The 26,481-nt window shown below is 38.4% G+C and overlaps 3 protein-coding genes across 3 annotated transcripts; all 3 read left to right on the plus strand.

The window, feature by feature from the left end:
* Positions 1-1,075: 1,075 nt before the first annotated feature.
* tmem30b (transmembrane protein 30B) lies at positions 1,076-7,702 on the plus strand. The gene is made up of 8 exons (XM_046855546.1): positions 1,076-1,205; positions 2,963-3,159; positions 3,644-3,751; positions 3,827-3,934; positions 4,040-4,130; positions 4,563-4,706; positions 5,152-5,358; positions 6,352-7,702. Exons 2-8 carry the CDS (start codon positions 2,974-2,976, stop codon positions 6,534-6,536), a joined length of 1,029 nt encoding a protein of 342 aa, XP_046711502.1. The 5' UTR covers positions 1,076-1,205; positions 2,963-2,973; the 3' UTR covers positions 6,537-7,702.
* A 1,871-nt stretch (positions 7,703-9,573) lies between these two features.
* smndc1 (survival motor neuron domain containing 1) lies at positions 9,574-15,241 on the plus strand. The gene is made up of 6 exons (XM_046856449.1): positions 9,574-9,732; positions 12,063-12,182; positions 12,846-12,988; positions 13,193-13,351; positions 14,180-14,333; positions 14,443-15,241. Exons 2-6 carry the CDS (start codon positions 12,063-12,065, stop codon positions 14,578-14,580), a joined length of 714 nt encoding a protein of 237 aa, XP_046712405.1. The 5' UTR covers positions 9,574-9,732; the 3' UTR covers positions 14,581-15,241.
* A 2,954-nt stretch (positions 15,242-18,195) lies between these two features.
* On the plus strand, positions 18,196-26,481 carry samd8 (sterile alpha motif domain containing 8). The gene is made up of 6 exons (XM_046855029.1): positions 18,196-18,323; positions 23,063-23,645; positions 24,227-24,322; positions 24,531-24,648; positions 24,839-24,989; positions 25,612-26,481. Exons 2-6 carry the CDS (start codon positions 23,065-23,067, stop codon positions 25,914-25,916), a joined length of 1,251 nt encoding a protein of 416 aa, XP_046710985.1. The 5' UTR covers positions 18,196-18,323; positions 23,063-23,064; the 3' UTR covers positions 25,917-26,481.

A 26,481-nucleotide genomic window follows, 5' to 3' on the forward strand; every position in this document is an offset into this window, starting at 1 on the left:
CTCAAATTCTACAACGTTTTGCTTCGTGCTTAACGTTTTCTATTATTGTTCACATAAACCTCATACATTCGACTTAATGAACGAACAATCTTTAACTGGACGCTTTTAATATCTCAATTTCCTCAGCTGCTCATTTTTTATTATTTTTTTTCTAATTAATCGAGAAAAAATGGACAATCAACAACGGTTTAAACAATACACCACATCGAGCTAGCCACAATACAACAATACAATAAGCACACTAGCATGCGATATTTTCTTTCCCACTCGTATTCTATTATCTCCCCATCCTCCATCATAATTGGTTAGTTCCATCCGGATCCTGTAACGCGATTGGCTGAAAGAGCGCTTATTCCAATACGAACTACCAATCAATCGCCGAGCGGGGCGGGACTCTTCGCGAAAAACGGGTGCGTTCAAAAAAACTCCAGCCGCATAACGCTAGCTCGTTATGAAGCTTAGCTCTAACCGCGATGCGAGCGCTAAACTGCCAACGGTTGAACTCTGCCCAACGTAAAGCTGCTATTCAGACGCAATTTTTAATACCTGAACACGGAACGTCTCATAAAGCACATTTTATACATTAGAACTAATATTTTAATAATAAATCTTTTATTTACCTCAGATTAGCTACCGTCCAGCACAAAGGAAGCAGATGTGTGAGCGCAGCTCCAGAAACGGACCAATCAGATAACTCGGGTAAAGTCTGAATGGGCGGGACAGACAATTTTCGAGCTTTGATTGGTGAGAAAATCTATCAATCAAACCTAAAGCGATTCTTACATTTTTAGATAGTATATAGTGACTTGTTATAATAATAATAATAATAATAATAATAATAATAATAATAATAATAATAATAATAATAATAATAATAAAACAATAATAAATCATTTCGGACCTGTTTTTCTTTTCTTTTTTTTTATCTTCCAGATTGTAATATTTTACAAATTGTTGGTGAATGCCCTGATGACATTACACGATTTAAGCAGTTATGATAATTTTATATGATATTAATTTTTGAAAGAATATATTAATGTATTAAATAATATATTATGAATCACTTATGCTGTATGGGAAACCCCGAAGCCCCGCCCACAGGAAGTTAGTTCCTGGTTCAGGTAAATCTCCAGGTGAGATTTAGGGCGTTCTCTCGTCGTCGACGACTTTATTTAAAAATAAAGAAAAGAAACAAATAAACAAACGTAAGTTCACACTAAATACTTTTATTTATTCTTGGTCGTTTTTAAGGGAAGTAGAAGTCAGGAGAAAAAAGCTTTTTTTAGAATATTCTTATTATTATTTCAGGGCTTGTTGGGCTTAAACTTATTGTTAGGGAAGTTTTCTTTATAATATATATATATGTGTGTGTAGTATAATATATGTGTGTGTGTGTGTGTGTGTGTGTGTGTGTGTGTGTGTGTGTGTGTGTGTGTGTGAGAGAGAACAAAATGTGGAATAATGCCTAATAATACACTTTATAATAATGAAATAATGTATAGGGAAAACAACAAATCGTTGCAGTATTCTGTATGTATAATGCATTTATAATTCGAAAGGAGTCTCTAATTTCAGTAAAACTAAAATCTGGGTTTTTTGGTATTGTTTTTGTATTGTTTTTTTGTGAAAAAATATGCAAGAATCCTGAAGGAAAGACTGTTTATTGCTGCTATAACATAATGAATAGCTGGGTCTTGTTAATTGTAACAGGAAACTGCTGAAGTAAATGAAATAATGCTGAATATATTTAAGAAGCAACTTAAAGAAAATACAGACATTTATTTACATTCTGAATTATTACTGTGTGTGTGTGTGTGTGTGTGTGTGTGGGTGTGTGTGTGTGTGTGTGTGTGTGTGTGTGTACATTATATATATATATATAATGAACCACATTGTGTTAAAACACCACATAATCTTATTCTAGCAAAAATCGATTTGTGTTCAAATGTAAATCAAATTGTATTATTCCAGTTACGCCAGGTTGTTCTCTAAATTTGGGGGATTATCATATAAGGTGGGGTGGTATTTTGTTTGATCTAAAACTCTAAACTTTAATGTAACGTAACTACCCTGAGAATAATAAAATCCTAGAAAGGTGAGCGCTATTGGATTGACGAATGTTCAGGAAATGTCATCACCTTCCAGGACAAACACATCCCACTGCATCAAGCCTCAAAGTAGCACAGACCAAGATCCAAATAATGTCTTTTTATATCTAAAACAGGCTAAATCTGGATAAAAGTATGGAAATTCCTGACATGTGGATCTTCCCCAAACTGTTAACACAACATTTTTAGATGCTCTATGACGTTTCTCCTTCACATCAATTCTGTTCCTGCATGACAATGCTCCTGTACACAAATCCAGCTCTATGAAGATATGCTTTACATGGGTTGGAGTGGAAGATCTCCTGCTATAGAGCTTTGACCTCAACCCTATTGAACACCTTTGGGGTGAACTGGAACACTGACCCCTAATGCTTTTGTGTGTGAATGAGCACAAATCTCCACAAACCCAGTTCAGAATCTAGTAAAACATCTTCCCTGAAGAGTGGAGATTAAGAGCAATTGTAAGATGGGGCTGTTTAAAAAGTGACCAAGAATCTTATGTACAGTTATCTACATACATTTTTCCAAATAGTGTGCATTAATGTGAATAATGAGGAAGACTGGATTAACAGTCTGGGCACTTGTACCTGAGAGAAATGCGATAAATGACTATGCGTGCATGTGGCATCATAATGAGCTGGGCATTTCATCCAAATGTATTTAATTTTCCACTCGTTTTAGAAACGTATATTACTAGCTTTTATATGTCTCTTTCCAGAAATGCTCTTTTGCTTACAATAAGATAGATACATTTGCATTACAATTGAATTCTGCAGGACTAGAGCGAGGGAGGTGAAATAACTGCTTAAAACGAACGAATAGCCTGAAAGATTGTGTTGTTCTCCTGTTTTTAGGCACCGTAAGGATGAAGACAGAGGGCTCGATGGAGAATAGGCCGGATAACACGGCGTTCACGCAGCAGCGGCTTCCCGCATGGCAGCCCATTCTGTCCGCCGGTATAGTTATCCCCGGCTTCACTCTCATCGGCCTGGCCTTCATCGGCATCGGCGTAGCGCTCTTCGTCACCTCCCAAAACATCAAAGTGCTGGAGGTAGAATATGTACCCCTATAATAAAAATAATTAAAAAAGCAAAAGCGTGCATGTGGCGCCGCCCAAGTGGCAGTCTGTTGCAGCGGCTCCCTTTGCTGGTGTAACAGAGAAATTTCCCCACTGTGGGACGAATAAAGGTATATCTTAATACGTTTGTGAGGGAACTCCGATTTCAACTATGTTTCACACGTAAAAATGATTGTGTTCGGTGCACATGTACCCAAACAGTCCGGTAGAAATAATTGTACCATTACAGTCGTAGTAATTTGATCAGTAAAGGTTTTGATAAAAAGCTCAAGAGTTTTAGCCTCAGTATTGCCAAGCTGCCAGTGTAACTTTATCTTACTCCCAGGATGCTGTGTCATGTCCAATGTTGTGCTCTAACACCATTGACATCAATGCAACGAAAGGAAAACACTGAGCTATAGTGAATAGTGAAAATGTAACTCAAATAGGCTTTTAAATATTTTTTATTGTGTATCAGAGAGATTACACAGGCGTTACAGACGACTCCTCCTGTGGAAAGTGCATGGACCCGACTAAAAAAGACTGCGTATGCGAAGTGAAGTTCTCCTTCAGCGAGCTTTTCGAGGTATGGTGAATTTTTTTTTTGACCCGTCTAAATATTGCTGGGATTGCTGGGCTTGATAACCTTGCTGTTTTTTAGGGCCCTGTATTTTTCTACTACGGCCTCTCAAATTACTATCAGAACTACAGAACGTACGGAGTGTCCGTCGATCCCTACCAACTAGTGGGAGACACGGCATACTTTCTGGTATAGTCTTTCCTTTCTGGCTTGTCTTTCCTAATTGTCGAATTTTTAATGTATTATTTATTTGTTTAATTCCTGTCAATTCTTTTTCTTCGAAAACCTTTACAGTCTCCAGATAGCAACTGCTCTCCGTATCAGAACGATTCCACCGGGACGCCAATCGTCCCCTGCGGATCCATCGCCAACAGCATGTTCACCGGTATCGCATCCCACTGCTCCCGAATCCTACTAAGCGAGCTTGAAAGATTCCACCCATGCCAAAAAATAATGTCTTTAAAGTTGAGATTTCCAGACAGACCTCTATCGGGGCTAAATGTGGAATGGGATTTAAAAAGCAATGTAAATCTTATTGGCAAAACAACGTGTTTAGGGCAGCTGATGTGCTGTTATAACAGTTCCTCCTGTTCTAGGGTGCCATTTCTTTTGTCTTCATTGAACAGCTCATTTCATTCATCTTGAGGATTTGTTTTAGATTATGCCGCTATCCAATGATTTCACAACACTAGCCTTAAAACCAAAATCAATCATTGTAGGCTCTTTCACACATTTCTGCCTGTGTTTCATAACAAACACACACACACACACACACACACACACACACACACATTTTGACTTTATCTCTTCTGAATAGACTCCTTCACGCTGTACCAGATCATCAATGGGCAGCAGTCGCTGGTTCCGTTTGACAGAAAAGGAATCGCATGGTGGACAGATTACAACATCAAATACAGGAATCCTGCTCCCGTCAATGGTTCCTTGGCTCTAGCTTTTTCAGGTATTTATCTATATTACTTTCTTACTTTTGTATATTCTCTTGAGTGGTCATTACCGACTGAGCGAGCGAAACCTGTCGTATTGTACTAAGTACAGATTAGACAACGAAATCCTGATTTACATTTATATAATTAGTCTGTGTTAATGTCTGCCACCGTGCTCATTCTATCTGATTTCTGCTAGTGCAGAGGTATTGCTACTTTTATTTTTGACCACGGGAGAGTCTTTAGGACAGAAGAGTGTACATTGAGAGACTATTATATCCTCTATTACAAAAGCTAAAAGAGGAGATATCCTGTTTAATGAGTGTTATATGTAGCTGTAAATTAATAAAAAGTACGGGGGATAATTTTTTTGATTGAATCACTAAGGCCTGTGTGTAATATAAGATGAAAAATATGCACACAAATTAAATCCTTTGTTGTTGTTTTTTTTTCTTTTCTCAGGTACTACAAAGCCCATTAACTGGTCCAAGCCAGTGTACGAACTGGACCCGAATGACTCGGCCAATAACGGCTTCCTGAACCAGGATTTCCTGGTGTGGATGAGGCGTGCAGCACTTCCTAACTTCAGGAAGTTGTATGGGCGAATCAGAGAGGGAGCGTATGCGAATGGCTTACCTGCTGGCAACTATACATTACAGATCAACTACAGTATCCTTCAATCGGGTGCAATCAACACACCAGGCCTCTTCTCGTAGTGTGTGTCTGTGTATACGTCTGTGTATATCTCTAAACGTGTGTGTGTGTGTGTGTGTGTGTGTGTGTGTGTGTGTGTGTGTGTGTGTGTGTGTGTATCTCTGTACGTGTCTCTTCTGTGTATGCATCTCTGCTTATCTGTGTATGTGTCTGTTGTGTGTCTGTGTATATCTCTGTACATGTGTGTTGTGTGTTTGTTTGACTGTGCTTATCTCGGTGTGTGTCTGTTGTGTGACTCTACGTGTCTGTTGTGCGTCTGTGTGACTGCGTATTTCTGTTCGTGTTTGTTGTGTGACTGTGCTTATGTCTGTACATGTCTGTTGTGTATCTTTGTGACTCTGCGTATGTCTGTACCTGTCTGCTGTGTGCCTGTGCGTGTCTGTTGTGTGTCTCTTCCACTGTACTTATCTCTGTGTGTGACTCTGTGCAGGTCTGTTGTGCGCCTGTGTGTACGTGTCTGTGAATCTGTGTGAGTGTACAATATCTCTGTACGTGTCCGTGTGTATTTTTGTGTGTCTTTTTACTTGTCTCTACATTTTTCTGGGTGTTTTTGCACATCTAAGGTTTTTTTTTTTGTGTTTTTTTTTGTGACGTAAATTCAAAGTCAATTATTCAGATGGTGCAAGAATTTTCCTCTTCAGCTGACATGCAGCTTTTCTCTTTGTTAGGTGAAACTCTGTCAGCTACAAATGCACACAGACAGGTTAGTCTTGTTGGGTGTAAGCAAATAAAAAAAAACTAGAGGAAGAAAAAGAGTGATAAGAGTGGGGAAGAAAAACAGTGTAGATGGACAGAAGGTTTTTCCATTCTCATTTCACTGGTGAATGTGAAAAAGTAATTATTTCAATATCATTGCCATTAACCGCCACTAGTTTATGCTGGTCATGTGTGTGTTGAAGGTGTTAAAGGTTTTACACTATGTGCTTCGATCCTTAACCCGCAACCTAGACTACCCTGTTCAGAGCTTTGGGGGCACGAAGAAAGTGGTGTTCTCTAACGTTTCCTGGATGGGAGGAAAGAATCAGTTCCTGGGCATCGCATACCTTGTGATGGGTTCTCTCTGCATTATCATGGCAATAGTCATGCTCATCGTCTATGCAAAATACAAGTTTTCAGATGACGATGGCGCATAATGCCGTACGCCTGCAGTGTGAAAGGTTGTGAATAGTCATTTAGGCCTTTTGTTTTCAGTCTTTGATTGAAGGAAAAATGCTGCATCATAGTCTTGATATTTAACGTCAAAAGGATCCAAGAATGTTTATTTGTTGATGGTTTAATCTTCTCTCAAATTGTTTGTATTGTTTTATTGCCGCTATTTTCACTACATCACCTAAAAATGGCAACTACCTTCTTGTAGCAGAACCAGCGGAAATTCGTTTCCCTTGATGACATCGATGCAGTGGCGATGATTCGAATCATTTTTCCTATTTAACTTCAGTGTAACGGTGCTTGTGTGGTGCGCTTCACAGCCGCCAGCTACTTGCAGGAATCACGAGTTTCACTTGATAAACCATGCCGAATCCAATTAGGCCAAAAAACCCCAAATGATTTTGTCTTTACAAGGTCAATTTCATAAAGCGACCACACTGATTTTACATCTGTGTTTTCGTTCCAGTGTTCCAAGTTAAAAGCCATCGCAGTTTAATGCTTTTAAATGTAATTTTGTTGTATTATTGCAACTTATGAGTAATTAATTATATTTTATATACCTTTTTGTATTATAGGACTATGGGAGAAAACGTTTCATTTCCTTCTCAAAGCTTTTCTTTTTGTGACGTCAGGTAGCTGTTGAGGGGTTGCTGCACTTTGTGTTTTATACAGTGTCTCAGGGTGTGTATATTTTGGGGTAAATGTAAAATGTTTGTAGAGAAATAAAGCTGTGTAACTATTGGGGAAAACAGGGATTATTTTCTTATAATACAAAAGTGCTTTATTTTGTTAATGCCAATCAATTGAAGTTAAAAGTGCACTATGTGAGATTTTGTGTGATTTAAAAGCTTTAAATTGCTTTGATGATACTGGACATCTTTTCATAAATCGCTGCTTTAAAGTCAGAAAAAACACTATATGGACAAAAGTATTGGGATTTATCAAGCCATATGTGGTTAGAATTGGAAGCACACAATTATATAGGATATCTGCAGATATTTCCCTTCACTTGAACTAGGAGACCGAAACTTGTTCCAGAATGACATTACCCCTGTGCACAAAGCCATCGTCATGACTATATGGCTCGAAGTGAAAGAACTCCTGCTATTAAACCCTAATAAACACCTTTGGGATGGATTGGAACACTTTACCACAGGCCTTCTCGTCTCACCTACATCAGTATCTGGCTTTACTAACACCCCGGTGTCTAAATGAGCACAAATCTCAACAAGCACACGGAAAACTGCTAATATCCGATAAAGGATTTCTTTTGAACAAAACGTATATTTATTATACAAAATTGAGTGATGGAATTGCTTTCTTTTTTTTTTTTTTTGAGAAATAAACGATATAACATTTGAATGTATTCTGTTATTTGTGCTTTTTATGTGTACTCCATAGAAAAGCAGCCACATCAGGAAGAAAATGGGAAATACAGATGATATTGCTTTGTTTTGTTTTATTTTATTTGCCACAATCAAAAGTATAAACATTTTTAAAAATCAGATGATGCATACATATTGTGTGTGTGTGTGTGTGTGTGTATATTTATGTATGTGTATGTATGTATGTATGTATATATATATATATATATATATAGAGAGAGAGAGAGAGAGAGAGATATGGTTTTTTTATTGTTTTTGTTTTTTTATCAACCTGATTCTCCTTTTCATTACCACATTCATCACCATGTTGCAGTAGTGCAATACTAAAAAGCAATCATTGTCCAATCACAAAAGACTCTGAATGCACTCGCTCATGTTCAATGTCTACTAAATTATAATTCTAAATTTAATATAACAAAAGAAGATTAGTATTCCTCACTTGACATCCTATAGAGAGATTTTCTTTTGTTTCCTGCCTCTCTGGTATTGTTTTTTTTTTCCCTTGACACCCCTTCTAATATTCATAAGAGAGACCTCAAATGTTTATTTTGGTAATAGAGTTCACTCTAAAAGAACTGTTACATTAAATATTATAAAAATAATCCAGAAGATTCAGCAGAAATTGTATTTAATGTAATGAAACCACCAGTACAATCAAAAGCCTGTTATCTCAATGCCCAAACTGCCAAACATTAATATTTAAGTAGGGCTGTCAAAAGTACCGTGTTAATAACGAGTTAACACTAATTAATTTTAGTGGCACAAATTTTATTAACGTGTGATTAACGCAAAGCACATTCCTGTGACCATTTTCATTAAAAATATAAAAGGAGAAATTAAAACCTTCAACGCAACACATTTATTCACGTCGTCCTTTCTTTACTCGGATCTAAAATACATTTTAAATAAAATAACTTTAATCCCTAAGCATTTGTTTTACTGATGCACCAAGTATCAAATAAAGCACCAAAATCCCCCATGATGCACACATCCGGCAATTAAAACCGTCCGTGTGGAAACAGCAAATGTTTTGTTTGGTTTACTGATGATTTACTAATTTAAGACATAATTACTTCAAAACATTAACACGAATATTTTGTCTTCATGCTCTATGTTGAGTATGGTTTTACTAATAATAAATGCGAGATAAAGTTGCTATTATAATAAACACCTGGATGCGGTATTTCAGGTAAACGATTGTGGTTCTAAATGAAAATCTGTCGCCTCAATGTCTGATTTAAATGGTCAGGTAATTGTTATCATCCATTTTTTTTTAGCTTTTATAAATATCTTAACTGTTCTGTTTGAGCTTAAAAAATACGTGTTGGTCAATGTTTTGTTTTGACAACTGTGTGCTTTAAAAATTGCATCACTGTAAATGCTTTAGGACCAGTTGTTATTGTTTACTTCCTTGGTATGGCCTTTTTCTTTTTTTAATCTTTGGTGTGGTTTCTGTGGACATAGTTCTATGTTAGTATATATTATATTTATCATGGTCATTATATTTTATAGCTGTTGCTGTGTTTTGTTTTGTTTTTTTCGCCGCCATTTTGTCTCGTCCTCGCCGATATCGCGAGAACTCAGTGTCGACGCGAGAGAGGGAAAAAAAAGTGAGGGGGTAAAAACGTCACTTCCGGTTGTTCATAGCGTTTTCGTTTGTTGTAGAGGGAGGGAGAGAGACGGCGCACCGCGGACGCGTCCATTTTTCCTGGTTGAACGAGTACATGGGCGATTCGAAGCGACTCTAGCGGCACAATAATATTTCGGAGAGTGGTGTTTTGGTCTATATTGAAAGGTAAGAGCTTTGCGAATGAAATAAGTATGGTGAAAGGGGGGGAAATACCCCGCTTAGCCCGTGACTCTGTTCCCTTCCGCGGGCCTTCGCTTAATGCTGTAATGCGGCGTGTTAGCATTTCTCCGTCTCAGCTGCTAATTTATATTTCTTATATCTTAGTTTTCTTAGATATAGGAGTTATATTTATAATCGGAAAATTGCACGAATTTCTTATGAAATATAAAACAGTGTGGTGTTTATAAAGAAGGGGAAAAGTATAATGGTTGATATTACTGCCACAAGAAAGGTTGTAAAGGCAATCTGCGCGCTGATTGGTTAGTCCTGCTGTCACTCACGGTGCAGGGGGCGGGTGTTGTGTTCTCGTACACAACAATGGCAGGTGAGAAATACATTAATATAAAATTGGGTTGATGGCGTTGAGGGGTTTTGGAGTTGCTGAAGGTAGTAAGAGTGTGCAGGAGGGATTGATCGCGCACGTATTTGTCTAAGAAAAAGTTAGCTAAAAAGGCAAAAATCACCAAACACAACAATAAATCAGACATGTCAAACTTTAGACCCTGTCCCACTTCCAGCCCCTGGATCCATTATATTAGACCCTTGGCACTCATTCCTGACAAGATGCCCGCCTCTACCTACTCGAACATATGTGTTAACATCTTTTCTCTGTTTTGAAGATGGCGTCATCTCACTGATGCACACTCAGGACCAAAACCCCAAACATTAATGAACCGACAGCCATGCTTGGGCGAATCATGCATAAGAGCAGAATGTACTGCTTTTATTTGGTGTTTTATTTTTACACTTTATTCTGTATTCTGTCTGACTTCGTCATTTATTGAATGTTTACCTTTTTTTTGGCCCTCTACTTAGACAGTATTTAACTTTGGCACCCTCTATGATTGAGTTTGACAACCACGGCCGTAAGTCAAGTAAGCTTTAAATGTCATTCTAACTACATATAATACACATGGAAACAAAACCAAGTCCCCGAATATGAAGCTGCTGTTCTAGTAGGACCCAACATAAGGGAGAAGAATAGATGTCTTGATTGATTGCAGCAGTATGGAGTAAAATATTTACTAAAGCAATTTTATTGTATGAATATATCGATAATAGATTTATAGGTATACGATATGTGTATGTATAAGGATTTTAAGAAGAAACCGATACAGTGAGAGGGTCATGTGGTAGTAGAGTAGTGTGGGGAAATCTTTTGGACATTGCTGATTCACCTGCAGACTCGAGGTCACTTGAAGTGACAGTGTAATAGCATAATTGTGAATAGAACTAATGTGGCAGTGTGTGTCTGGTTGTAAATGTTGGTCCAGTTCAAATATTGTTTACTGGGTTAATTCTAAGACTGGCTCTGGTGTGATCTGTCTGTACTGCTCTTTTCTACTGCCGAGCTGGATCAATCTTCTCATTTCTGTGTGAATTTAATGAAGTATATACATGCATACACACATTATATTCGCCAGCCCTACCCGGATTTTACGTTTGTAGTAATGTTCTGAATTTTGTGGGAAATATTAGTGTAGGAACGCATTCCCCTTCGGTTGTATTTCCACGCTTCACCACTAGAGGGAGATTCACAGACTTCCATTCATGATAAGTTGCATCTGTAGCGTCACAGTACACTTTTACACTGCTCTCTACCAAGAGCTTAACAGGCCAGAACACTGAGCATCAGCCATCATTCTACATCACACAACCTATCAAACAGGAGCTAGCAGGTGACGGCAGGAATCGCACCACACGATCAAATCTCTAAACCTAGTACAGCTTGAATGTTTTTAATCCTAAAAAGGCGGCCACATTACTGTATGGTGTTAGATGTACAATAGTCATACAGAAAATGCATAAACCAGACAAATACACAAGCATAGAACATGCACAAATAGCAGGTGCAGTCATTTATACATAAACTGTATGCAACTCCAGTTCACACAATCTTAAATGGTCAACAACATAAACAATCTGTTAATCCACTGCTCTGCAGTTTAGGCGCAAAAAACTATCACATATCGTCCAAATGTAGACCGTAACTAACTATAATCTATTATTAAATGAGGGATAATTTGTAGCACATGTTTTGCAATTATATTGCAGTTAAATAAAAATAGAATGTCAGGTTTTTTGTGTTGCACCATCGCATGGATCACGATTAACTGAAGTAATGCAAGTTACAAAGGTCTTCCTATGAGAAGAGTTCGCAAGTCAGAGTTCGCCAGACTTGATCTTTGGAACGCCTGCGATTTATTTAATAAATCGGTGTGTGGTGTGCACCGGGCAGAGCGGCCTTCTTTTAACTCTGCTCGTATTGTTTTCAGATGTCGGACGAGTTGTTGAAGCAGTTGAGCAGCTACAGGGCTCAGCTGCAGCAGGTGGAAGCGGCGCTCTCCACAGACCCCGAAAATGAAGATCTGTTAAAGTTACAGAAAGACCTTCAGGTGAGATGTGCAGCATTGTCTATCCGTGTCAGTCAGCGTGGATCTAGCTTTAAAAAAAAAGCAACATAATGCAGGATAAATGTCACAGTTTAATACTAATGTTCACCCTGTAATGCATTTCCATAGTCACGAATCGCAGAAACTTGTACGGCATTTAGATATGAGCTACATAATCCAAGCCTCATCGTTAATAACCACTGTATAGGCAACGGTTTTATAAAAAATAATAATAATACAAAAACAATCAAATAAATGCTACGATCACTGGAACCCTTCTCGACACTATTTTTTGTGCTGGTGAGTTTTCTATAATGTCCGTCGAGGTTGAAGAATACATGGCAAGGCATCTGAACCATTCCTACATACAAAATCTCTCCAGATTCTTCAGATTTCGAGGTCCATGATTTCGCTTCAGTTCACTTCACAGGTTTTCTAAGTGGGTTAAGTCTGGGTTAATTTAGGGTGCTAATATTTGTGCATGGCGCTGTTTAATATGTAATATTGTATATATTTAATATGTAATATATGTAATATTGTTATGTTGACATATGTAATGTTATGGTGACACTTGGAAATGGCAGGTTTGTTTAACTTTTTTATTTATTTATTTATTTTTTTAAGAGCACTTTAAGCACTGGGTAACTGTGAATAAATTTTTTTTAGGAGGTCATCGAGTTGACAAAAGACTTGTTGGCGGCTCAGCCAGCAGAGGGCGTTGCTAGTAGCAACAGCTCAGATGCAGCGCCACTCAAACACAGCTGGAAAGTAGGAGACAGTTGCATGGCCGTGTGGAACCAGGACGGACAGTGAGTATCTCACGCACGCACACTCACATTAACATTTTTTGACAGGAGGGAAAAAATGCCTGTGAGTATCTGTTCTTTCTCCTTTCTTTACATCACAATGTGGTCGTTCTGCGAGGTCTGAATTGTGTTTAAGCTGTGAATTGTTGTGAGCGTGTGCTTTGATATGCCCGTACTCATGCGCTTACAGTGCTTTGTCCTTTGCAGGCAGTACGAGGCAGAGATAGAGGAGATCGACAGCGAGAATGGCACGGCCGCCATCACCTTCACCGGCTACGGCAATGCTGAGGTGGTGCCTCTGCACATGCTCAAAGCAGCCGAGCAGGCCAAGAGCAGCATGGACGAAGGAAGAAAACCCAAGTCCAAGTGAGTTGGGATTAAATCCTTGCATTGTCTGGGGTTTTTCTGGTCTTGTCTCATCTGGCTTTTTCATAGGTAGAGGACTTCTAGTACCATACATTATTTTCTGGTATTTAAAAAAATCAGTGTGTAATTCTATTATTAATATTTAATTTATATGGAGAGAAAAAAAAAGTATTAAAAAATCCGACTTTTCCAGTCGTGTGCTGCTTCTCCTTTATTGTTACCACAACGTAGGGGGCGCACAATTGTATTCGCTGCTTTGGATGTGGTAGCATGATATATTCCCTTCACTTGTTCAAAGCCAGCTCTATGAAGATACACATCACATGGGTTCGGATGGAAGATCTTTGGAGCTCTTATCATAAACAGTTTATAGAACTGTAGAGAGATTTTGGGTTTAGGGAGGAAAGAATGGGAGGCAGGCGACAGATCAAACCAAAACTCTGCATCCTGCTTTGTGTCGTTCTGCTGTTCCTCCTCCAACTACATCAGTACCTGATTTTACTAACAAGCCTTGTGACCGAATGATCAGCAATCATCACAAGTGCACTGCAAAATGAGCAGCAATTATTACAACTGCACTGAAAAATGTGGGATGGGCTGTTCAAAAAAAAAAAAAAAAGCACATGCTGTGTGTCCACAAACTTTTTCCATCCCTCTTGCCAAAGAGACCTGACCAGGAAGCTCGAATATTCAGAATAATTTTAGCTTTGGATTTTTGTTAATTAAAATCTAGTAAAAAAAAAAAAGGTTTTTGAAAAGTGGTTTGTGTAAATGCATGTCGGTGTCAAATAATGCGTTCGCGCTCCTCGTGTGTTTTAACCTTTCCAGGAAGGAGCTGCAGGCAGAGCAAAGGGAATACAAGAAGAAAAAAGCACAGAAGAAAGTGCAGCGGATAAAAGAGCTAGAACAAGAAAGAGAAGACCAGAAATCCAAATGGCAAATGTTCAACAATAAAGCTTATTCAAAGAACAAGAAGGGGCAAGTAAGTAACGGATGCATACATTTTTTTTTTTTTTAAAGTTTGTTGCCAGATTATTAATGCTCATTTTTCACTCACTCTGTCCATCATTTCTTTTCTTTTTTCCCCTTAGGTAAAACGCAGTATATTTGCCTCACCGGAGAGCGTGAACGGAAAAGTTGGCGTGGGTACGTGTGGGATCGCAGACAAACCCATGACTCAATACAACGACACGTCCAAATACAACGTAAGGCATCTAATGCCTCAGTGAGGTTTTTCATCTGTTCTTGGGATCCTCCCTACGTCCCCACCACCATCCCAAAAAGAACAGCTGGTGGAGCATCCAAACCTCGGTCTGGACACTGAACAGAAGCAACTATATAAATCCACCATATTTTATTTCGGGATATGGAAAAGGTGTTATTTTGAGAAAAAGCAGTAGCCTAGATGTTGAGTGAAATTCATAAGTTACGAGGACGAGGCTGCAGCGTTAGCGCTTTACAGCTCAATCAAAAAGGAAACCATATGCTCATGCCAGCATAACCTCCACTGGAAACTAATGGTCTAGCAGGTTTCTATCAAAAAAAGCAAGCTTGAAATATATATCTTCAGTTTGTGCCCCAATTCCAACCAATACGTCTACATCATCCAGCGGAGATGGGAACTCTGACTTTTAGTATTTTAACCTTTTATTTGATATGCAATAAATGCATTAAGATCCTTCTGAGGTAAACTGAGTGAGCTTTTCACTACAGAACCTGAGAGACTGTTTAGTTTATGTGCTTATCGCGTGTCATTTGCTAAAACGTCAGAGTCCTGTACATCCCTCTGTGCGGCACCATTTCGTGGAACGGATTTCTGTTGTCGGTCTTAATTTCGATATAAAGTTTTGTACACCTTTACAAGGAATAAAGTTTTTTTTTCTATCTGTAGATAAATGTGCATTTTTATTTTTTTGGCTGGATCGACACTTCAGGTTGATTTTGTATTCATATATATTTAGATGCAAGCAGGAGGCTCTAAATTGCCTTTAGGTGTTAATATGTGTGTGTGTGTATGGTGTCCTGGGATGAATGCGCTTAATGGATATTTCCTCCGTTGGCTTTACATCCACTGACCAGGAGAAAGTGTTTACTGGAGATATGTGGGATATCACAAAAACTCATCACAGCGATGGTAGACTAATACACCACTGTTGATCAGTATTTAAAATAAATAGGCAATGGTACAGCTTTGTATTTATCTGAAGATCCCAATCAAGTTCAGAACTAAATAAATAAACGAGATATTTTACTTAATGTCTTGGATTTGGAACAAAGTCGAATAGCTATAATTATCGATCCCTTCAACAATCTCCTCCTCCGATGCAGAGCCTGATGTCGGGCCTTGCCAAGAGTTGGTCCAGAGGTGGAAAGTAGGTTTTTTTTGTGTGTGTATGTGCTTCTACTTTTTAAAGTAGTTTTTAAAATCTGTAATTTTACTTATAAGTATGTTTTGTTTGAAGTATTGTACTTAAATACATTTTAAATGATATTCAATACAGAGAAAAAACTATATATAGACCCCCAGAAACTACTGCACTAAATGGTTAATGGGAGGACAAAAATCACAAGAAAGAAAGATGGAGACAGGCAAGACAAATGCCAGTGACGCAGACCGAGCTGAAATTGGAATTGTAATTTCTCTCATTATCATAAGTGATATAATAACAGGATAAAAGGTTGATAAATGTAGCCTGGAAAATTTTACTCTGAGTAGATTTTAAATGAGATTAAATAAAGCATTAGCTAAGTAAATGGGCTGAATAATGAAAATGAGTGAAACTGTTGGATTGGAGATTACAATTAACTGTACACTGTAGAGGAAGAGGGATACCTTTTGTCAGATTAACTGTAATCAGTTTTAGATTGGATTTCTTGGAAATAATTAATTTGGAGAAATGAGTTTCCATTCTCAATCTGTAGATGGCGCTGCTCTGAGCTTCGTGTGGATCTCTGGATGGGTCAATATGCACATATAATTGAACTATTGACTTGAAGAACTCATCAAAACAGGAAGGCGTCTGTATATGGAACGTATGAGTCCATATACAGTATAAGATGTTTAAGAATGTGTTTGAATATATAAATGTAGAACTAAACTGGAATAAAAGGTCTAAATTTTGCTTTGGGGTGTTTGGAATTACTGGGGCACTTTCTGCAATTTGTACACAAATACTGACAAGGATGGACGGATCGATGCAGTAAATAACGATAGAACACGCTCCTTTCGCATTTTCCGAAGGCTACGGATTGCCCTCGCTGTGCTACATGGTGTATCTCTGACTCTATTTAATAGATTGTTCCACAAATGTGGCTAAATGACGCCAATGTGGCTGAAGTTTCCCTTCACCATACCGCTCGCTATTCACTTTGGATTTCCACTAACAGGCAGCTCTGATGGAGTAAAGATCCAGGCTAAAGGGGGAAAAAAGTATTCGTACAACTGGTATATGAATCCTGAAAACATGCACACCAGCTTTCCATTTTGCTTCTGCAGCTTCTATCTAAAAGGAATCAGCGATTACTTTTTGTTTAAGTACAGAAGAATACCTTACACTACAGGGACAAAAATCTGTGGACACCTGACCATAGGATTCATGCTTTTTGAAAATTCCATTCCACATTTAATCCCCATTTTTGGTATAATTCCCCCCACACTTTTAAGAATATTTTCCATGAGATTTTGGAGTGTGCTTGTGGAGATTTGTGCTCATTCAGCTACAAGGGTGTTAGTAAAAACAGGTACTAGGTTGAGGTGAGGAGGCCTGGGGTGCAGTTAGAGTTCCAATCCATTCCAAAGGTGTTTAAAAGGATTGAGGTCAAAGCTTCCAAGATCTTCCAAGCCACTCCATGTAAACTATACTGTGATGGGGCTGGCTTTGTGCAAAGGGGCATCATCATGCTGGAACAGGTTTGGGTCTACGAGTTCAAGTGAAGGAAAGTTCATTCTCAAGGACATCCTATACAATCGTGTGCCTCCATCTTTGTGGTAACAGTTTGGGAAAGAACCACATGTGTCTGAAAAAGTCTTTTAGTGTCAAATATACAGCACCATCAACAAGCTAAAAGTGTGTCTTGGCTTTTCTCTCCTTTCCGCTGTAGAGAGGTCAAGTTTTTCCACGGCAGCCTAAATTGCTCGCATGAATCCGTTAGCATCTGCATTTTTTATGATCCACCAGATCAATTTATTGGGTCACTGGTTTACCATCTTGCACACATCTGAAAAGTCAGATGCTTCTTCTCGAACAGATGAATCAAATATATAGTTTTGTTTTTATCATTAGCCATAAGTCAAGTCTCTAAAACAGCTGCCTTCTTGACTTTTTTCAATACAATACAGCTTTCTGAAAATGTATTATTAAATTATAAGTGAAAATCATAACGTATTTAATGTACAATTTTTATATATTATTAAATATAAATTTAAGCCGTTTAGGAGTCGGATGAGTCGACTCATTGGGAGAAGGAAGAGTCGACTCAAGAGTCGATTCTTATGTATATTATATATCAAGAAATGGGAAACTTAAATAGAAGAAAACGTAAATAGAAGAGTATAAACCGGAGAACTTCAAACATTACACATTAAAAATTAAGTATACAAAAACAGCACGAAATCCTGGTTTTAACACCATCGGAGTTGGAGTTTTAAATCACTTTTCTCAATCACCAGTTTTTTAGGACACGTGACTCCAGGTACCGCCCACAACTGCTGGATTATAATAAGTCTCGAAAGTTTGTATCATAAAATAATATTTTGCTGGATTTATATTTTTCAATAGAATGCGAATTAAAGAAATAATAAACGCTACTGATTTATATAATCCCATCACGCCCAGATGTGAAACCGTGACGCACTTCCTGTTTACACGCTGTGGGCGTGGCTTTTGACAGCATGGCAGTGAGTCAGTGCGAGACTCCCAGTGGATCAGCTGTAGAACTCACAGGCAGGCGTCGGAATCACAGCCCGGAGACGGTAAGCAGAGATCCATTCTTTTTCACATCACAACACATTTTTTTATTCAAAACTGTGTGTTTTATTATTATTTAAATAGTTAAAACTGTCTGTCTGTCTGCTGATCTCATATTCCTAAATCCTATTATTCACCTGTAGTGTTGGAATAAATGATCACTTACTTTGGAAGAGTGACATAATATGGAGATTTAAATGTTGTTTAAAGGACAAGGGTGATTTTAGATCTGGAGAAGGTAAAGATTGGGTTCTTGGGTCTTGATTGCAGTCACAACTTTCCATAATTGAAACATATATATATATATATATATATATATATATATATATATATATATATACATAAAATCTGTAAAAACAAAAAAAACAAAACAAACAAACAATTAGATAATTCATATCTCTCTCTCTCTCTCTCTCTCTCTCTCTTTATATATATATAAAATTTCTTATGTATAAATATATATAAATTCTGTTTTATGTATTTTTAACAGGCATTGTCTAATGAATACATTTGCCCACTTGACTTAACCTAAAAAACCACAGATGTTGTGTTACATACTTTGCATTTCATTTTAATGTGAAAATGTAAAATATTGTGTTAAATATCAAATACAAAATATGTTGTGAACATCTGATGTCTTCTTAGGCCTTAGGTTAGGGATAATGAGGGAAAAAGTAATTAATTAAATAACTAGAAATATATATATATATATTTTCTAATTTTTTCTAACTACAGTTTAAAATGTAAATCGAATGATGAAAACCAAAAGGAAATCATGAAAAACAGAAGTCAGATGACAGTCTGGAAAAAAAAAAAAAACAATCCAGAAATAATCAGGAATTTGTTTAAACTTTGGTATCAAATCTGGTATCTGATTTTTGATTTGTGGTCAGTGGTATTTCAGAAATTTCCCCACTGTGGGACGAATATAGGTATGTCGTAATCTAGTTACAAAACACTCCCTAATCTTGCACTAATCCTGTTTTTTTATTTGTATTTCTAAATTGTATTATTATTATTATAATTTTATGTCTATATATCATTAGATGAGGTCATCAGAGGTCAGAACCTTCACTGATACCTGATCCTTAACTCTTCTTGAAATCCTTTTGGCAAGCGAGTAATTCAGGATTCTCAGGTCAAGCTCTAGTGCCAGGGTTTGCAAACGTGAGGCGTGACTGTTGTGTGCTTTATGACGATTTGTGTCCTGTGGTAATAATGGAAGACATGTCATTTGTGTCAAGAATAACCTGGTTTGATGGTATGAAATGCGGATTTGACTGTTTCAGATCTAATTCGGTATCCGTGTAGCAATCAGGGTCAGTACCGGAGTCAGTAATAGTGTCTGATTGATACGAGACTGAAATACTGTTATATAACTCATACTCATATATAAATAATTAAGAAATTATGTATGGCTGGATTGATGATTTGTTCATTCATACTAATTATATACACACACACACACACACACACACATATATATATATATCTCAGTAGTAGCAGTCCTGACCCATTGTGTTAATGTGGGAGCAGGCTGAGAAGGTTAGTCTAGACTTTTCTATCTCTGGCCACAGATTCCTGGGTCTCCTGGGGAAATGCCAGACTCTAACACTTCTTCAACTTCTACTTGTGAGTAAGAGGGTGTGTGTGTGGGTGTGTGTGTGTGTGTGTGTGTGTGTGTGTGTGTATGTGTGTGTGTATGTGTGTGTATGTGTGTGTATGTGTGTGTATGTGTGTGTATGTGTGTGTATGTGTGTGTATATGTGTGTGTGTGTGTGTGTGTGTGTGTGTGTGTGTGTGTGTGTGTGTGTGTGTGTGTTTGTTAAATGCAGAATTTTACACTGAATCACCTCTAACACATTAAGACACTTGTGCTATCGCGCTTTTCTACATACATGAGCTCATGGATGTCTACGATTGGCTACTGCTGCAGTGATTCACAGCCCCACCCAGAGATTATGACCAATAATAATAACACTTTAATAGAAATCCAATATACTTTCATTAAACCCTTGTTTTTTAATACAAATTATTATACACTGATTATAAAATAAAAGGAATGTAACTTTGGTCTTATAAAAAGAAGAAAAAGAGAGAAATATACGACCTCTGGGCTAGTTTCAATGAAAATCTCTCTCTTTCTTTTTCTCTCTCTCCTCCCCCCCTCTCTGTCTGTGTGTTTGTGTGTGGTTACTCAGTGAAAATGCTGACTTTGTCTCTAACAGAGTGGTGTTATTCAGAGGAGAGTTTAGTATTGCTTCATAAAATCGTCAAGAAATTTCACGTTAGCCTGCACAAATGATAATACACACTCACGCGCACACACGCGCAGACTCACGTGGACACTTTCAGCGTGACAGAGTGGAACTTGTTTTCCCTCTGTTAGATTGTGCAATGCCTTTCTCTGTTCTACAATTTTATCTCTCCAGAGAGTTGATTCTAGAAAAAAATAACAAGCGCTTTTCAGTAATCTCACCTACACGTTCACACTGGAAGGAGACGGCACATGTTTAGACTGTGTGAGAATGCATGCGCGTGTATGTGTTTGTGTGTGTTTGAGTGCGTTTATCAGTCGCTCGCATTTATCATCACTGTCATCAGTGACACAGGGATTAGACTGTGTAAGGGACAACAGCCCTTTGCCCTGATAATGATAATAAATATTTGGTGTTTACGTGTCAGCAGTCGACTTTCTATAGATAACACTGGAGTCTAGAGTCTCACACCATGTCAGCATTAGGAATTATACCTCAGCATTATGTTCCAGTTTTAACACACACACACACACACACACACACACACACACACACACACACACACACACACACACACACACACACACACACATATATATATATATATATATATATATATATATATATATATATATATATATATATATATATATATATATATAATTTTACAGTAAATTTTAATTTTAATTTTAATTTACACCTGGGTTTAATCAAAGTATATTGTTTTATTAAAGATCACAGCAGCAGTAGCCAATCATAGGCGTCCATTAGCTTATATATGTGAAAGAGGGCGACTCGCACTATGTGTGAGATATGTGTCAGAGTTGATTCAGTGTTAAAAAGTGCAGAAATGTTCATGTGACAATGTGAAAATACACACTCACACCCAAAGACAAACAAACATAGCCCCGCTTTGATATCAATATCCTTACTACTGCTTTAAATACAACAAAACATTATTCATTTGCCAAGGATGATGCTCTTGCCCCTGTCAGAGAATATGCCCCTAGTGGACGAGTTGAAGAATGGTAACCTTCTCAGCCTGCTCATACTGCATGGACACACATTTGTCATTTGTGCACAGCTGAGCGAAGATTAGTAAGCGCTTTCCGAACATCCAAATTTCATACGTAGTCTCCATTTGCATACTTAACCTCCATTCTTCTGGGAAATGTTCCACTACATTCTGGAGTCTGCTCGTGGAGTTTTTTTGCTCGTTCGTGTTCGTAAAGTCAGGAACTGTAGGTTGAGAAAGCCTGGGGTGTTCCAGTTCATCATAAAGCTGTTCAATACGATTGAGGTAACTGCTATAGCATAATGTTTTCTTCAACAGCCTTATCTCCTAGCTTAAATCTTTGGATCTGAGTGTTTGTGACACGTTTTGTACCTGAACAGTCGGCACATCGTGCTCTCTGGTTACAATCTGTAAAAAAAAGATAACTGTTTATTACAAAGCACTGATAGTATGTGCGGGTGTGGGTGTGACACTATTATGTCTGCGTGTGTATATCTGCTTATTTGTATTTTAAAAGCAGTTTAGTTAGTGTAGTTTAGATACAGACATCAACAAATTATTTGCTCCCCTCCATTAAAAAAAAAAGAAGAACCCACAATAACTTAATCTTTTGTTGCATGATCTTTAGAGGCAATCCATGCATGTGAAACAAGTGATTTCTGTTGCTCTTGATGACACTTTTGCACCTGTCTACAGGACGTTTTGGCCCATTTTTTATGAGCACACTGTTCCAGATGGTTGAAGGAGCCTTCTCCACAGTGCATGTTTCAACTCTCTCTATAGATTTTGCATAGGATTCGGATCAGGGCTCATCAAAATGCCGCTTCAGAATACTCCAGTGTTTCCTTCGTAGCCATTCATGTGTTCGTTTTGCTCCAGAATGCTTTGAAAGCCTTGAGATTTCATCATTCCCTACACAGATTTGAAGCTCCACAGAAAAGCAGCCCCCAAAGATACTAGACCATGTATCAGTAAATATCATCTTTTTTTTGTTGTTTGTTTATTTCTTTGAGTTCTCTTCGATTGGAGACCACTCTGTGCAGCTGGGGATGGTTCCACATCAGCAGCCTAAAGATTTGTGAAGTTACTGAGCAACAGTCTGCTAAAATAGGCGATTAATTGCAACCAGTGGTCCTGAGCTATCACTGGAAACCTTAACAATAATCATACTGGAATGAATGGTAATTCGGTGCCACCAAGATGAGAATGGGTTCGTTTTTTAAGACTGGTTCCTCTGAATGTTTCTTCTTCATGCCATCTCAGAGAATTGTCTGTAAAGCTGCTTTGAGACAATGTCCATCGTTTCAAGCGCTATACAAATAAAAATGTAAAAATGCTTTGTGGCTCTTCAGTATGCATTTCAAGCAAATTGAAAGAAAACAGTTCATTTAAAACGTCGCGTTATTAAAGCACAGTAAATTGTTAATGCCGGAGATTACATAACGTCTCTGCTCTTTCTTGTTGTGTGTAGGTATGGTGATGGGTGATGGGGTTGAAGGCTGGAGCGTTAAGGAGGTGGCTCTCTGGCTCAGAGAGCAGGGCTTCAGCGAGTACGTGGAGCTGCTTTGCGCTAAGCACCGCGTGGACGGAGCCGCGTTGTTGTGTGTAACCGAACACGACCTGCGATCCCCACCACTGCGGCTCTCACGACTCGGCGACATCAAGAGGCTCGCGCTGGCCCTGCGAGGGCTTCAGAGATTAAACACGTGCTCCCACACACCACTCAGATCATTCAGTGACTCTTGCACCAATGGCACGTTGCTCTCGCGGACCTCAGGATCGAAATGCTGTGAATGGAATAGCACCACGGACCAAAACTGCCCAGTGGGTAACGGGGTCAGCATGGCGACGTGGGATGGGCATGGTCACGGCTACTCCAATGGAAAATGTAAAAAGGACTACTGCTATCTAGATCCTGAGGGGTGGAAGACAGCACTGAGTTCGGTCTATGTGATGCTGGTGTTTGGAATCACCTCGTTTGTCATGGTGCTGGTGCATGAGAGGGTGCCTGATAAGCGAACCTACCCTCCCCTGCCTGACATATTCCTAGACAGGTGTGTTTGTGTGTGTGTATATGTGTGTATGTGTATTTATATATATAAAATATAAATACACTTTTTTACATTGAGTAATCAATTAAATTGGCACAAATTGATTGAATGAGATTAAATAAATTAAAAAATTGTATTGAATAGTTTACATTTGTATTTAGTAATACAGATCATCAGGATTTTCTCCTTTTAAGACAAATTCTTAAAGTTGGAAATAAAATGCTAAAGAATCCATAGAGCGCAGTTGTCACGAGCCACTTCCTGTTTTCATGCATGCAGATGTGTGTGTGTGTGTGTGTGTGTGTGTTAGAGACTGTAGTGGACAAATAATAATGTAATAGAATAACATTTCTTCACTCTGCAAGTGTAAAAGTTAAATTATAAAACAGCTGCTTTTATATAAAATCAGTCAACACGTTCTGACAAATCTGAGCGGCGCACTGTGCCCCACTGTGCCCCACTGTGCTGTAATGACAGTTAAAAGAAAGTGTTCATGTGTATAATATATGTATAATGAATAGTGAGGGGCGGGGCTTACTGAATGTAATTAGCATTTTAACGACATTTAATTCTGTGTGTTTTAGCGTACCCAGAATTCCCTGGGCTTTTGCCATGGCTGAGGCCTGTGCTCTCGTCCTGTGTTATATATTACTGCTAATACTGCTGCTGCACAAACACAGGTATATATAATCACACAATCCACACACACCACACACACCACACACACCACACACAAATCAACTATATATTTCTATATGCCTGTGTAATATAACAGATCTTTTCCAAGATAACAAAAAGTCTCCAAGAGCCTTCACCTTTTGTGATATGTTGTGTGTGTAATATGTTGTGTGTATATATGTGTGTGTGTGTGTGTGTGTGTGTATGTAGATCTATTCTCTTTCGCAGATTTTGTAGTTTAACAGGGACTGTGTTCCTGCTTCGTTGTGTGACCATGTTTGTCACCTCCCTGTCTGTCCCTGGACATCATCTGCAGTGTTCTGGCAAGGTCTGTCTATCTGTCCGCCTGTCTGTCTGTCTGTTCGACTGTCTGTCTGTCCGTCCGTCAGTACATTTTGGAATCTTGTCAATATTTCTTTAGTCTGCAGGCAGTTACAACATGCTTACTGTGTGTGTGTGTGTGTGTGTGTGTGTGTGTGTGTGTGTGTGTGTGTGTGTGTGTGTGTGTGTGTGTGTAGATGTATGGTGATATCTGGGCGAAACTCTTGCGCTCATTACAGATATGGAGTGGGTTCGGCATGTCCCTGACAGGGGTGCACACATGTGGAGATTACATGTTCAGCGGACACACAGTGATTCTAACCATGCTCAACTTCTTCGTCACAGAATGTGAGTACGCTCATTGTGTCCTTGTGTGGATTCTTTCATTCTTTTGCCGTTCTATCTGTCTCCTTCTTCTCATTCTCATTCTTTTACTCCTTTTTCTCCTCAGTATTCTCCCACAAATGTTCCTACTTTTTGTTCTTTCTTCACTCAATATTCTTCTTCATCCTTCTCTTTCTCTGTATTCTCCTTCTCCATTGTTTCTTTCTTCTTCTTTTCTTCCTCCTCTTTCTCTTCGTCAGTATTCTCATTCTTCACGTTTGTCTTCTCTTTCCTTCTCTTCTTCAGTATACTACTTCTTTTTCTACTTTTTCTTCTTTTCCTCCTCCTCAGAATTTTTCTTTTTCGTATTCTTCTTTTTCTCATTCTACCTTTCCTTCTTTTCCTAACTATCTTCCTCCTATATCTTATTCTTTTTCTCCTTCTTCACCTCAGTATTCTACGTTTCCTTCTTCTTCTCTTCCTCTTCCTTCCTTGTCTAAGTCATTTTCTTATTTGTTTCCTTCTTCTCCTCCTCCTCCTTGCTTCTTCTGAATTACCAGGGTGTAAATGTGTCTTGTACTCTGTCACCGTATGTTCTCTCTGTATTGAACCAGCCGTGTGTTTGTTGATGTTCTTCTCTTTGTAGACACTCCGAGTAAATGGCACATTTTGCACACGCTCGCATGGGTGCTGAACCTGTTCGGGATCTTCTTCATCCTGGCTGCTCACGAGCACTACTCCATTGACGTTTTCATCGCCTTCTACATCACCACTCGCTTGTTCCTTTACTACCACACGCTGGCCAACACGCAGGCGTACCAGCACAGCCGCCGAGCTCGCATCTGGTTCCCCATGTTCTCCTTCTTCGAGTGCAACGTCAACGGTCCTGTCCCCAACGAGTACCGCTGGCCCTTCTCCAGGCCTGCCTTCATGAAAACACTCATTGGATAGAAACAAATGTGTGTTTGTGTGTGTGGCACAGCTAGGATTTCCTTAACGATTGTGACTTTTAAAAAGAATGATATATTTACTCAGTGGTTGTTCTTTGGGATGGATGGCAGCATTTGGCCATCAGCTGAAAAAGAACCTTTTGTGTTTTGGATTAAAACGGTGTAACAATGAGTACCAGCTGAGCTCATGACTCCATGCTCCTCTGAAGGAGAACCAGAAAGTCCAGGGTTCTTTAGAAATATTCACAGGTCATTTGCACATCTGGCTTAGGGTGCAGCATCTCACATTACAGTACTGACACTGAAATTGCGCAATATTCTTTTTTTCTTTTAATGTAAGATTTTTGTAATATACATCTTCAAAACTGTATTCTGTAACTAAAGTCGGTTGTTTACAGTGACGTTGTGGGATGTGAGATGTGAGATGATGGAACCCTCTGCCATCTTTTGTATTTTTTACTTTTCAGAGAAGCAGAGCTATTTTTTATACAGATATCCCAAAAATTACAGAAGGTACCGCTGCTTATTATTATGGCTTATAATATATAATAATATAATATAAACCA

This window comes from Silurus meridionalis, chromosome 8 (genome assembly GCF_014805685.1).
Source record: "Silurus meridionalis isolate SWU-2019-XX chromosome 8, ASM1480568v1, whole genome shotgun sequence".
In the NCBI taxonomy this organism is placed as follows: Eukaryota; Metazoa; Chordata; class Actinopteri; order Siluriformes; family Siluridae; genus Silurus; species Silurus meridionalis.